Genomic DNA, 14408 nt, shown 5'->3' with positions numbered 1-14408 from the left:
CCACAACTTGTCTGGTCTTTGGTCATTAGTGTTCAATGCATCAAATCTATTCTTGAGATGGTCTCTAAATTCAGATGGGATATACTCAAGGTCGTACTTTGGCTGTCGTGGACCTGTTCTAATTTTCTTCAGTTTCAACTGGAACTTGCATATGAGCAATTGATGGTCTGTTCCACAGTTGGCCCTTAGCCTTGTTCTGATGGATGGTATTGAGCTTTTCCATCATCTCTTTCCACGGATGTAGTTGATTTGATTCCTGTGTATGCCATCTGGAGAGGTCCGTGTGTATACTTGCTGTTTATGTTGGTGAAAAAAGGTATTTGCAATGAAGAAGTCATTGGCCTTGCAAAATTCTATCATGTGATCTCCGGCATCGTTTCTATCACCAAGGCCATATTTTCCAACTACTGATCCTTCTTTCTTTCCAACTTTCACATTCCAATCACCAGTAATTATCAATGCATCCTGATTGCATATTCAGTCATTTTCAGACTGCAGAAGTTGGTGAAAATCTTCAATTTTTTCATTTTTGGCCTTAGTGGTCAGTGCATATATTTGAATAATAGTCTAGCAACTGGTCCTCCTTGGGTCCCCACAGAGGGCCATCATGCTTGATAAAGTGGAGGGTCAGTGAAAAGAGGAAGACCCTCAACAAGATGGATTGACATAGTGACTGCAACAATGGGTTCAAGCATAACGGTGATTTACATGATGATGCAGGACCAGGCAGTGTTTCATTCTGTTGTACACAGGATCACTATGTGTCAGAACCAACTTGATGTCACCTAACAACAACAATACAACCCACTGACAGCGTTGTACTTCAGGATAGACCTTGAAATGTGAATGCAATGCCATTCCTCTTCAATTTGTCATTCCCAGCATAGTAGATCATATGATTGTCTGATTCAGAATGGCCAATACCAGTCCATTTCAGCTCGCTAATGCCTAGAATATCGATGTTTATGCATTCCATTTCATTTTTGAGGATTTCCAATTTTCCTAGATTCATACTTCTTACCTTCCATGTCCCGATTATTAATGGATGTTTGCAGCTGTTTCTTCTCATTTTGAATCGTGCCACATCAGCAAATGAAGGTTCCAAAAGCTTGACTCCATCTACGTCAGTAAGGTCGACTCTACTCTGAGGAGGCAGCTCTTCCCCAGTCACATTTTGAGTACCTTCCAACCTGAGGGGCTCCTATTCCCGCACTATATCAGACAATGTTTTGCTGCTATTCATAAGGTTTTCACTGGCTAATTTTTTTCAGGATAAACCACCAGGTCCTTCTTCCCAGTCTGTCTTAGTCTGAAAGTGCAGCTGAAACCTGTCTGTCATGGGTGACCCTGCTGGTGTTTGAATACTGGTGGCATAGCTTCCAGCATCACAGCAACACACAAGCCCCTACAGTACGACAAACTGACAGACACGTAGGAGTGGTATACTGTAGAAGAAGGTATTTGAAGGCTTAGGGAAATTGGCATGTTAGAGCTGACTGATCAGGTTAGACCCACAGATCTACACATGGAATGACCAGAGGAACACATCTTTTACTATGGAAGTGAGGAACAAATTTGTGAAGGGAGCCCCAGCATCCTTGAAGACTACTTTGATTGCTATTTTATGTAAATGAGATTTGTCAGTGGGAACTGCCCTAACTGAATTAAGACATCTAACTAACTACAATGGGGCTGATTGAACCCTGTGGTGGTAGGGGCCAAGTAGCAGCACTCAGTCGACAGAGACAATGTGGCTGTGGTTACTGTCATGGACAGTGGCATCAAAGCAGTTATCAGAGTAGTCTGACTCATCTGGACTCATGGTGTTGGCTACTTAGTCATGGTGTCCCTAGGAGTGAAATAGATGGGAAATCTACTAAATATTAACTTGATCTTTACAAGCAGAAGAATTCTAGGTCAAGTAATGGCAATCTAACCTGAATTGCCAGAATAGGGAGTCATGGCCCCTAGATCAATTCCCAACATTGAGCCAGTTTACAGACCCACAACCCCTTGAATGAGAGGGAGGCTGGGTCTCCTTCAGGAAGGACCCCACTACATTGCCAAAAATTTATACTGTTAATCTTTCTTCCAGCATTCCCAAAGGGATCTACAGCTTTTCATGGGAGTGACTGTTCATTGGAGAAAAGGAAATAATCAGATTTATTGGGGATTACTCGATACTGGCTCTGAACTGACACTAATTCCAGAAGACCCAAACATCACTGTGGCCCACTGGTTAGAGTTGGGGGGTATATGGAGGTCAAATTATTAACAGAGTCTTAGCTCAGGTTTGTCTCACAGTGGGTCTGGTGGGTCCCCAAACCCATCCTGTAGTGATTTCCCCAGTTCCAGAATGCATAATTGGAATAGATATACTCAGCAACTGGCAGAACCTCCACATTGGATCTCTGATAAGTGGAGTAAGGGCTATTATGGTAAGAAAAGCCAAGTGGAAGCCACTAAAACTGCCCCTACCTAGGAAAATAGTAAACCAAAAGCAATACTGCATTCCTGGAGGGATTGCAGAGATTACTGCCACCATCAAGGACTTGAAGGATGCAGGGGTGGTGATTCCCACTACATCCCCGTTCAACTTGCCTACTTGCCTTGTGCAAAAAACAGATGGATCTTGGAGAATGACAGTGGATTATCATAAACTTAACCAGGTGCTGACTCCAATTGCAGCTGCTGTTCCAGATGTGACTTCATTGCTTGAGCAAATTAATATATCTTTGGTACCTGGTATGCAGCTATTGATCTGGCCAGTGCCCTTTTCTCGATTCTGGTTTCAAAGGAACACCAGAAGCTCTTTGCCTTCAGTTGGCAAGGCTAGCAATACACCTTCACTGTCCTACCTCAGTGATATGTCAACTCTACAGCCTTACGCCATAATTTAGTCCATAGGGGCCTTGATTGCCTTTCCCTTCCACAAGCTGTCACATTGGTCTATTACATTGATAATATGCTGATTGGACCTGGTAAGGAAGAAGTGTCAATGACTCTGGACTTATTGGTAAAACATTTGCATGCTAGAGGGTGAGAAATTAATCTGACAAAAATTCAGGCACCTTCCACCTCAGTGAAAATTTCTAGGGGTGCAGTAGTGTAGGGCATGTTGAGATATTCCTTCTAAAGTGAAGGATAAATTATTGTTATCTGGCCCCTCACATAACTAAAAAGGAGGCACAATGCCTGGTGGGCCTCTTTGGATTTTGGAGGCAACATATCCCTCATTTGGATGTTCTACTCTGGCCTATTTATCAAGTGACTTGAAAAGCTGTTGGTTTTGAGGGGGGCCCAGAACAAGAGAAGGCTCTGCAACAGGTTCAGGCTGCCATATAAGCCGCTCTGTCACTTGGGCCATAAGATCCGGCTGATCCAGTGTTGCCTGAAGTGGCAATGACAGATAGAGATGCTGTTTGGAGTCTTTGGCAGGCCTCTATGGGCGAATCACAGCGCAGACCCTTAGGATTTTGGAGCGAAGCCCTGCCATCCTCTGCAGATAGCGTTTCTCCTTTTGAGAAACAGCTTTTGTCTTGTTACTGGGCATTAGTAGAGACCAAATGTTTAACCATGGGCCACCAAGTCACCATGCAGCCTGAGCTGCCCACCACGAACTAGTGTTGTCTGACCCACAGAGCCATAAAGTCAGACATGCACAGCAGCACTCTAAACTGTGATAGAATAAATTTCTGTTTGTTAAAGCCGTCCATTTGTGGTATTTCTGTTATAGCAGCACTAGATAACTAAGATAGCTAGTAATGGGCCCAGACCCTTCAGGAATGAAGGTTTCGGTCACCCCACCAGGCAAAGAACCACAATCAGCTGAGGTGCTTGCTGAGGGCAAAGCGTATACAGAATGGATGGTCGAAGATGGTAGTTCTAAATACCAGTTACAACCACGTGAGCAATTGCAGAAACTAGGACTGTAATTGTTATGAGTATTCCTTTCTTGCATGTGTGCATCAAATCATTTTGTTTTCTTCACCTATAAAATATAAGATATAAATGGGACGAGTGTGTTTGCGGTTGTATGCATGTTTGTTGTATCATATTAGGTGCAAGTATGACTTTGTAATTGTCTTTAGAGATTGCGTATGGTTTAAGGAGATGTGTACAGGTGCCAGTTTGACAAGGGGTGCACTATGATGGTTAAGGTTATGTGTCAACTTGCCTGGGCCATGATTCTCAGTGGTTTGGCAGTTATGTAATGTAGTTTGGCACTTATGTAATAAGCATTTATCCTCCATTTTGTAAAATATAATGTAATCACCTCCATGATGTGATCTGATGTGATCAGCCAATCAGTTGTAAGAGGAGTTTCCTCAGTAGTGTGGCCTGCAACCAGTATACATGGACGTTATGGCTAAGCTTGATGGCTTTTGTTCGCTCTGGATCTTGCATCTGGATCACCATCATCTGACCTCCAGTTCTTGGAACTTGAGCCAGCAGCCTGCTTTATTGCCTACATATCTTGTAGTTCATAACCCCTGCAGCTACATGAGTGAGGAGAAGCCTCCAGCCTGATGCCTGACCTACAGACTTGGGACTTGTCAGCCTCTACAACCACGTAAGCCATTTCCTTGAGATCAGTCTCTCTCTCTCTCTCAGTTTTGCTTCTCTAGAGAACTCAGCCTAAGACAGGGGCATAACAATCCTAAATGTTATGCATAAAATAACATAGCTTCAAAATACATAAAGCAAAATTGATAGAACCAAAAAGAAAAATAGACAATTCTACATTTATATTTGAATATGATGCATAAATCCAGCAGACACAAAGCAACACAGATGTGAAAAAAAAATGAACATTATTAATCAACCTAACTTACTTGACATTTATAGAACACTAAAACCAACAATTGAAGAATACACATTCTTTCACATGCGGATTTATGGAACATTCACCAACATAGGGTATACGTTGGGCCATAAAAAAAAATAAGTAGAATCAAGATGATTGAAGTCATATAGAACATGTTCTCAAATCACACTGAAATTAAAATATTAATAAATGACAAAATATAACTAGAAAATCCCCAGTAGCAACATCCTTCTAAATAACCCATGGGTCAAAGAAATCACAAGAAAAAAAATAGAAAATATTTTAACCAAATAATTATAAAATCACACATGAAGCAGTGCTGAGAGAGAAATGTATAGATTTTTTATACACTTATTGAAAAGAAGAAAAATTCAAGATCAATGATGTAAGCTACCAACTCAAGAAGCTAGATAAAGAACAGAAATAAAACCCAAAGGCAATAATAATAATAAGGATAAGAGTGGAAATCAACAAAACGGACAAGCAGTAGAAAAAAAAGCAATAAAACCAGAAGTTGTTTTTTAAAAAAGATGAATAAAGTTGATAAATATCTAGCTAAACCAAATCCGAACTGATTGCCATCAAGTCGATTCCGATTCATAGCGACTCAATAGGACAGAGTAGAACTGTCCCATAGGGTTTCCAAGGAGCTGGTGGATTCAAACTGCCAACCTTTTGGTTAGCAGTGGAGCTCTTAACCACTGCGCCACCAGGGCTTCTAATATCTAGCTGCACTTAAAGAGAAAAATATGTAAGTTATCCTGCTCAGTAGTGAAATAACTTTAAATTCTACAGTTATTAAAAGGATAATAAAGAAATATTATGAACATGTTTATACTAACAAATTTGATGACTTAGTTGTTATGGACAAATATCTTTTTAAAAAAGTTTCTAAAACGGACAGAAGAGGAAACAGAATATGTGATTAGCTAAAGAAATTGTAATAAAAAACTTTCTCTTAGAGAAAACTCCAGGCTCAAACATTTAAGGAAGAAATAATTGTACACAATTGTACACAAATTCTTTCATAGCATAAAAGAAGTGGGGATGCTTTCCAACTGATTTTTTTAGGTCAGCATAATCAAACTTCTGGAAGAAAACATAGGAAGGAATTTTCATGAGTTTGGGATAGGCAAACATTTCTTAGACAGAACACAAAAGATAAAATTATTGACGTTCAAAATTAAAAACCTCTGCTCTTCAGCAGGAGGGGACAGGAAAGCTGGTAATAGGGAACCCAAGATTGAGAAGGGGCAGCGTTGACATGTCATGGAGTTGTTAACTATCGTCATAAAACAATATGTGTACTAACTGTTTAATGAGAAACTATTTGTTCTGTAAACCTTCATCTAAAGTACAATTAAAATAAATGAATTTAAAAAATTAAAAACTAAAAACCTCTGCTCTTCAAAAGACACTATGAAGAAAATCAAAATGAAATGCTAAGTGGAAGAAAATATTCACAAACCATTTATTGATAAAGGATGTATATCCAAAAGTATTAGAGAATTATTATATATTAGGAAGTTATTGTAAATTTTGTTAGGTGTTGTGTTAGTTTCTGATTGCTGCTGTAACAAATTACCTCAAATTTGGTGATTAAAACAACACAAATATAAATTTTATATATATCTGTATCTTTCAGTTCTGGAAGCCAGAATTCTAAAATCAAGGTGTAGGTATTGCTGCATTTATTCTGGAGGCTTCAGAGGACAATCCATTTCCTTGCCTTTTTCAGCTTCTAGAGGTACCTAAGCAGTTCTGGTGGCCCAGTGGTTAAGCACTTAGCTGCTAACTGAAAGGTCGGCGGTTCGAACCCACCAGCACCTCTTTGAGACAAAACCTGGTGATATTCTGTAAAGACTTCAGCGTAGGAAACCCTGTGGGGGCAGTTCTACTCTGTCACATGGGGTCGCTATGAGTCGGAATCGACTTGACGGCACACAACAACCACAAGAGGTCACCTGCATTCCTTGGCTCATGATTCCTTCCTCAAATCGTCTTTGAAAGCTGACATCACATCTCCTGCTACTGATTCTGATCTCCTGCCTCCTTCTTATAAGGATCCTTGTCATTACACTGGGCCCATCCAGGTAATCAGGATAATCTTCCCATTTCAAGATCCTTAACTTAAAACACATCTGCAAAGTCCCTTTTACCATGTAAGGTAAAATATTCACAGGTTCTAGGGATCAGAATGTAGGCACCTTTGGGGGACCATTATGCAAGCTACACAGGTGTCGTAATGATGTTGTGGTTATGTAGGAAACTATCCTAAATTCTAAGAGATGCATATTGGTTTATTTAGGAGTGAAATGTCATGATGTCTGTAAATTACTTTTAAATACTTCAGCAAGAAAAAGAAACATTTGTGGCAAAATGTTAATAATTGTTAAGTCTGGGTGATAGTTCATTAGACTCTTCTCTTTTTTTAGTATTTGAGTTTTTCATAATAATGTTTTAACTTCAGTGAAAAAATATTGAAATGCCATATTTGGGGTTTAGAAAGCTTACACACTAGCCTATTGGTAGATGGTTTCCAAAGTGTATGTCCAGTGGACGCAGATTAGTTAATTAGTTACTGCAATAGCTCTGTTAAAAAGAATGCAGTGGTTTGGGCCAGGGGGAGTGGAGAGAAGTGGATGGATGTACAATATATTTTGCAGGTGGAAACCATATGATTGCTGAAGGTTTTTAGGGGAATGAGGGTAAAGGGAGCATTGTTATTGTTAGTTGCCGTCAAGTTGATTCTGACTTATGGAGACCCTATATGTGCAGAGTAGCACTGCTCCATAGGGTTTTCAAGGCTGTGACCTTTCGGAAGCAGATTGCTAGGCCTGTCTTCCGAGGCGCTTCTGGGCGGGTTCAAACTGCCAACCTTTCAGCTAATAGTCCAGCTCTTAACCGTTTGCACCTCCCAGGGACCATAAAGGGAGCATTAAGGATAATAAAAAATAATAGACTGAGTTTATCGAGCACCTACTGTCCGGTCATTACACTTGATCTTAGCCAAAAGGCCACAGAAGACTAAAGAATTGATGCCTTTGAATTATGGTGTTGTTGAAGAATATTGAATATACCACTGACTGCCAGAAGAATGAACAGGTTTGTCTTGGAAGTACAGCCAAAATGCTTCTTAGAAGAAAGGATGGTGAGACCTCATCTCATGTACTTTGGACGTGTTATCAGGAGGGACCAGTTCCTGGAGAAGGACATCATGCTTGGTAAAGTAGAAGGCAGACCCTCAAGAAGATGGATTGACAAAGTGGCTACAACGATGGGCTCAAGCACAGCAGTGATTGAGGATGGCGCAGGACCAGACAATGTTTCTTTGTGTTGTAACATAGGGTCGCTATGAGTTGTAACCGACTCCGACGGCACCTAACAACACTGCCGAGTCATTGTTTCTAGGTAATCCTCACAACAAATATGTGAGGTAGGTACAATTCATACCCACATCTTATACACTTCTGCCTCACTTTAGGGGTTAGCCTTCGAATTGGTATATCTTATCCAGCCCCCTAACTCCCACAACTGCAATCCTTTTCGCCAATCTTGGGACTAGACAAACTTGGGGGTAGCCACAATGGTCCTCGGGATGGGGCTTATGTCAAAAAGGAGCAGGACAAGGTGGGAATTCTATGAGACACCGGGAGGGGGTGGAATGGGGGTTAGGAAGGCACCTACAGGGGCGGGACACTAAAGCCAGGCAAGACGCTGATGAGGGTGAAGAGTCAGGGGTGGGCTTCTTGTCACTAGGTCCGTGATTGGCCCAGCTGCCGAGGGAGGGTTATGCAGATCCCGCCTCGCTAGCCAGTGGGAAGCAACAGCCCTTTTAATCGTCCCTGGCCACTATCGCTACAGTTTCTGCGACTTAGACCATGGAGCGAGCGCGCGGAGCCCGGAGCATGCCGCGTCCGCCGTGGCCTGGGGGCCCCGGGGTGCTCCGGCTGCTCGTTTGCTTCCTGCTGCTGAACAGCCGCCCGGGGGGCTGCAGCGACATTAGTGCCAACGGTCAGGAGGAAACATGGGGGCGTGGGGGCAGGGCCAGGTAGTGATCCTGAGAGAAATGGGCGAGGAGACCTTAAGGTTAGGGAACTCATGAGAAAGATGTGTTTGGGGGAGCGAGAAGAGAGAAATGCAGAGAGAGTCTAGGAGGAAGAGTTCCAGGCTCGGAATGGGGTCCGGCTTATGGGGTCTGGACCTAAGAGAAGCGGGCTCAGGGGAAGATTGGGGGTTCCGGAGGGGAAAGGGAAGATAAATGGGCAGAGAGAGGTAGAACCGGCCTACGAGGTCACAGGAGAAGCGAGGTGCGTGGTGGCCAGGGAAGAGAGGACCCCCGCTGAGGGAGCGGCAGTGGACTGAGATCTCTCAGCAGTAGGAGCAGAGGCCGCCGGTATCGAGTCCTGGCTCTCGGGAGAAGGTTGGGCTGAGAGACGAGCCCACAGAGCTAGGTGCCTGCGATCTGATTTCCAATAAAAAGGGGAAAGCCAGGCTGAGGCTAAAGAGGATGGGGGAGGGGAGGTCAATCCTTCTTTCTCCCTCTCCCACCTGCACCAACCTAGGTAGGATACAGAGCTGACTCACGGTCAGAGGCAGACTGCGCAGACTCTAGAATTCCGGCGTCGGGGGCGAGGGGTGGGAGAAGAGCGCGCAATTTCCTGGTCGGATGTTCACTCTCCCACCCCATTCTTGGGTTTAGAGGCCAATGCTGAAGGCTCGCGGAGAACTGTGGGAGGAGGCCTAGTGGCAGCTGAGGGGAGGGAGACTATGGTCATGCCAGGCGGAGAAGCCTCGCTCTCCAACTCGAGGCTTCCGCCACTTCTCAGAACCACGGAGAGCGCCAGCCGCGCTGTGAGTGCGGGCTCCCGCCAAGGATGTTCAGTGTGCTACTCATTCCTATGAATTCTGGGAGCGCTGCCTCCTAGAACGGTTTCTGCTCCCAGAAACTCTTTTCCTTCTCAGTAGGATGCTGGAGGTTTTGCTCCTTCCACAAACCAGGATATTGTTGTTACGACCCATTTAACTGGGAAGAATTCCCATTTCTTAATACCTGTCCATAATGACTTACGGTAATTCCACTATCGGAAAAAATGGACTCTTCTCCAACCCTACCTTATCTACCTGGAAGAAGGAAGGTGTATATAGCAGTAGGGGTTATTCCTCTCCTCACTCTCTCCCTAATACACAACTGGGAAAACTGGCTTTCAGGAAAAGGACCTAGACACTCAAATCCTATACATCCTAATACTTTCTTCTTCTAGGGATTCCAGACCTCTTCCCTAATCCCTCCCAGGAATAAAATTCTTCCCTAATATGCAGCTCACCTGCTTCCCCATACCCCACCTGACCACCTGATTGTCCATCCCATGTGTGTATCTTTCTGAGCCTCTGCTCACCTGAACCTCCATGAGCTGCTCTTTGCTTGTAAGCTTGAGCTTACCTGAAACTTGGTACCAAGGATGAGTAAGACCCAGGGGTTGAAAAACAGGGCAGGTAGTGATGGGGGAAGGGAAAAATGAGAAGTAGGACTTGAAAGGGAGAGAGGGCCTGGTGGGGGAACAGAGACCAAGGGATCCATACATAATAGTGGAAGGAATCTGCTTCTTTTAAAGTGGGTCTTTGGAAAGCTTTTGGCCAAACTCCTCACTGACACCAATATTGTACCCTTAGATGGACAGGGCCAAGTGGGACTGGGGCATCTCTGGCCCCTACAAGGATTGACCACCCCAGTCTTCTGGCACTTGCAAGGTGTATTTCAGCAGATTATTCCCCAAGGTAAGTCTAGGGGAGCCAGAGAAGAGATATTGGGGCCAGGTCAGTTATGGGGGTGGGCAGTGAGGGGCTGTATGACCTGAGGACAGGCTTTCTCCTCCCCCAGATGTCTCTACCTGAACTTTCCTGTCACACTCACCTCATGGAGGAGGGACAAGACAGGAGTAGGGGTGGAGTCTGGGTAGATGGATTGCTTGTATTTGAACACCCTGAAGGGCCAAGCAGAGGCCTCTAGAAGGACACCCTGGAAGAGATCAGCACCCAACTCTTTGGGATCAGCCAGAAATTTTTTCAGAGTCAGAAATTCTGGGGTTCTAAGCCAGGAGAACACACACACACATCACACTTCAGGCTTTGGGGAGACAGCAGGGCAAATTGTCAGACAAATAGAGGGAGGACCAAAGACGGGTGGAGAGTCCCTTGGGAACAGGTGACTGACCCTTCCTTAGAACAGAGTTTCATAACTGAGGGAGAATCAGACAAGAGATCTGCCTTGAGTTCATATTACTAATAATCATAGTGTCTAATATGTGTATAATGGCTTAGAGCAGTGGTTCTCAAAGTGCATGCCCAGACCAGCAGCATCAGCATCATCAGGGAACTTGTTAGAAATGCAAATTCTTAAACCCCAAATGGTTAAGCACTGAACTACTAACTGAAAGGTTGGCAGTTCAAACCTACCCACAGGCACCTCAGAAGACAGGCCTGGCGATCTGCTTCTGAAATGTCGCAACCTTGAAAACCCTATGAAGCAGTTCTACTCTGCACACATGGAGTCTCCAGGAGTCAGAATCAACTTGATGGCAACGAACAACTACATCCCAGACCTACCGAACCAGAAACTCTGGGATTGGAACAGCAGTCTGTGTTTCAGTAAACTCTGCAGGAGATACTGATGCACACTGACATTTGAGAACCACTGCTTTAGAGTTTTCTAAGCACCCTTTACATCCCTAATCTCATTTAACCCTTCACAATAACATCAAATGAATCAGCAAAGAGATTATCATAATTCTAACTGAATATTTACTACATGCCAGGCACTGTGCTAAGCAACTTTTATACACCATCTCATCTCCACCATATGTGAGCCTATACGCACTTTAGGGAGAGGGGAAGTGTTGATCTCACTCTAGTCCCTGGAGTGGGCCAGTCAGAGTATCCTAGGTGTCAACTCACCCCTTCCTTTAACCCTGCAGGACTGTTATGGAAGGATGACATCACCCAGGATGTGATGACCCAGAAAATGGAGCACATGTCCAGACGTCACCCCCCAGAGCCCTGCCTGAGGGATGGGAAGGCAGCTTTTCCCACCAAAACCACCGGGATGAGGTGTGTGAGACCTGTGGTTCGTCCATGCTGTCTGGTGGGCTGATGGAACAGGAAAGGGAGTGGGTGCGAAAACTGCTGGTAGGAGCTTCCAGGAGCACTATGAGGAGAATGATTCTGAGGTCCTGCCTGAGATCAGCGGGGAACAATCCCATGATCTTTATCTAGTGATATTTTCAAAGTGAGGGGAAGTAGACGTTAGCAAACGCAGGTCCTATTTGTCATCCCTGTCTCTTCTAGGGGCAAGCAACAGGAGAAACTTCGACTCTTATTCCCCAAGGTGAGACTCATATTTCTTCTCAGAAATTTTGAATCCATATCTTTGGATTCCATCTCTTTCCCTCTTTTATGCCTCCTTCTTGACTTCTGGCTCGCCTCCTCACAGAGCCCAGTGACCAAGGTGAACAGGGGTCCATGTTTTACCTCCAAATTAGTTCCGAAGGCCCTGAAACAAGAGGTGGCCTACCCTATTAAGGTGAGGGGCTGGGTTTTTCTGGGGAAGGTGGGTATTTTTAAATGAAGGCCCTTTTTAAATGAAGTGAGTGGGTATGAAAGAGGGAATGGGTATTGGGCTGTGAACAGATAAACTGAAAAAACAGCTTTTCTTTCCCTATCAGAGGCTGTCCCCACTTTCCTGTCTTTCTCACAGCCCACCTGTGAGTATCCATATGAGTGATCAGGGTAGGGTGGAGCACTTGATGCAGGTGCTGGGAGCTTCTAAGGAAGAAATGATCTATAATGTGATGTATAGGAATTGAGTTTGAAGGGACTGCAGAGTTTTCAAAATTAAATAAAAGGTCCTCCTTTTGGCTAAAAGAATCTTGCATGTGGCCCCACTTCCCCACCACATTCCCTTGTACATTACATGTGATAGCAAAGCTCCTTTGGATAAATGGGAGAAGGTAGCCCAGAGTCCCTCACACTCAGCACCCCCTTGCTCTGTTCTGTGCCTTGGGTAAGTCACCTGGGCAAGGCTCTGAGGCAGAAAGTTGGAAACCTTAAACTCTTCAGAATCCAAATTGAAAACCACTCACCTAGTATTCTATCTATCTTTATAAATGAGAAATTGGGGCCCAGGCTGTTCAGGGGCTTACTCAAAGTTGCATTGTGTGTTCATGATGGAGCCAAGCCTAGACACAGGTCCCCTGGTTCCCAGCCTTTCCCCTTACACAGCCCCTGTCCTTCTTCTTAAGGACTCCAGTAGGGATTGGGCTATTCCAAATATCAGACTCTTCCACACTGAGGAAGGCCTCTCTGAGGAGGTGACACTTAGACTAAGACCTAAATGACAAGAAGGTGGCAGTCAGAAGAAGACATAAAGGAAAGGCATTCCAGGAAGAAAGCATTACAACTACAAGTGCCCTGAGATGAGAATACCAGGCATGGCACGTTAGAGTAATAGAGAGAAGAGTCAGTGGTAGAAGATGAGGCTGGAGAAGTAGGCCCAGGACTGACCATACAGGGCCTCGTAGATCATGATAAGTGGTTTGGATTTAATTCTAAGTGCAGTAGAAAGTCAGTGGGAAATTTTAAGGAAGGGAATGTCATAATGTGATGAATAATTTTAAAAGGCCACCCTAGTGATGGAGTCTTTGTGAGAAAAGCAAGAGTGAGAACTGATAGACCTGTAAGGAGATGACCCTGACCCATGGGAGACTGTGGTGGCTTGGACTGGGGTGGTGGCAGTGGAGCTGAGCACCCCAGCTGGCTGTGCACTCCATCCAGAGGCAATCCTGCACCTCAGGGGGGTTCCAGCCCCTCATGTTCTCCAAGGAAACTGGTCCCCACTCCCGTCATGTGGCAGCTGGGCATCTTGAGCCTGGATTGGTTGCCGGGGCAATGTAATCAGAGCTAAGTGTCAGACCCACCTCTGGGGACTGGTTGCTGTGGTGCTTCCAAGAATGCAAACAAGAGCTGCCAGTCTTCTCCAGCTCCACACCTAAAGGAAAATCACTGGAAAGAGGGGAGTTATATGTGGGAGCCAGGAGGACAGGCATTCAATTGGTGGGCTGAGTCACTATGTTTAAGGTTTACTCAAATCGGGCTGTCATTCCAGCCTGCTATGCATTTTGGGAAGGAGAGTATGAGGGAGGGGCTGCCTTCCCACAACCTAATTCCAAATCCCTGGTTCTTCTTGTTTTAGGGCTTCTTTGAACCATTCCCCACTGTGGGCCACAACCTTGTAGCTGACTGAGAATACAAGCGAAGCCTCCCTGCTTCACCACCCTCCCCATTTCCCTCCAAAGGGGCACTTCTACGAAGACCCAAATCTGGATCATTAAAGTGAACTTTCATGCAAACGCTTTCTGTGAGCTTGTCTTTTGGTAGGATGGATGTGGATTGAACCTGGCCAGAACCTCTTAATGAGAGAAGGGGGGCCATAAAAGAGGGTGAGGGTGAGGACAGCACAGCAACTTGGTGATGATAAAGGACTCTGTCTTAGGCTGGGTTCTCTAGAGAAGCAAAACCAGTAAAG

General features: G+C 44.6%; 1 protein-coding gene across 1 annotated transcript in view; it reads left to right on the top strand.

Annotated features, from left to right (window-relative positions):
- RESP18 (regulated endocrine specific protein 18) overlaps positions 1 to 14126 on the top strand; it is a 28648-nt gene extending 14522 nt beyond the window's left edge. The window contains exons 2-7 of the mRNA XM_004376393.1: positions 8707 to 8842; positions 10502 to 10606; positions 11803 to 11935; positions 12173 to 12212; positions 12318 to 12407; positions 14076 to 14126. Coding sequence (XP_004376450.1) covers positions 8707 to 8842; positions 10502 to 10606; positions 11803 to 11935; positions 12173 to 12212; positions 12318 to 12407; positions 14076 to 14126 — 555 coding nt within the window. The remainder of the gene's footprint in view (positions 1 to 8706; positions 8843 to 10501; positions 10607 to 11802; positions 11936 to 12172; positions 12213 to 12317; positions 12408 to 14075) is intronic.
- Positions 14127 to 14408: the final 282 nt, after the last annotated feature.

This window comes from Trichechus manatus, unplaced genomic scaffold, assembly GCF_000243295.1.
Source record: "Trichechus manatus latirostris isolate Lorelei unplaced genomic scaffold, TriManLat1.0 scaffold00041, whole genome shotgun sequence".
Taxonomy (NCBI): Eukaryota; Metazoa; Chordata; class Mammalia; order Sirenia; family Trichechidae; genus Trichechus; species Trichechus manatus.
This window is presented reverse-complemented; position numbering and strand designations above follow the sequence as displayed.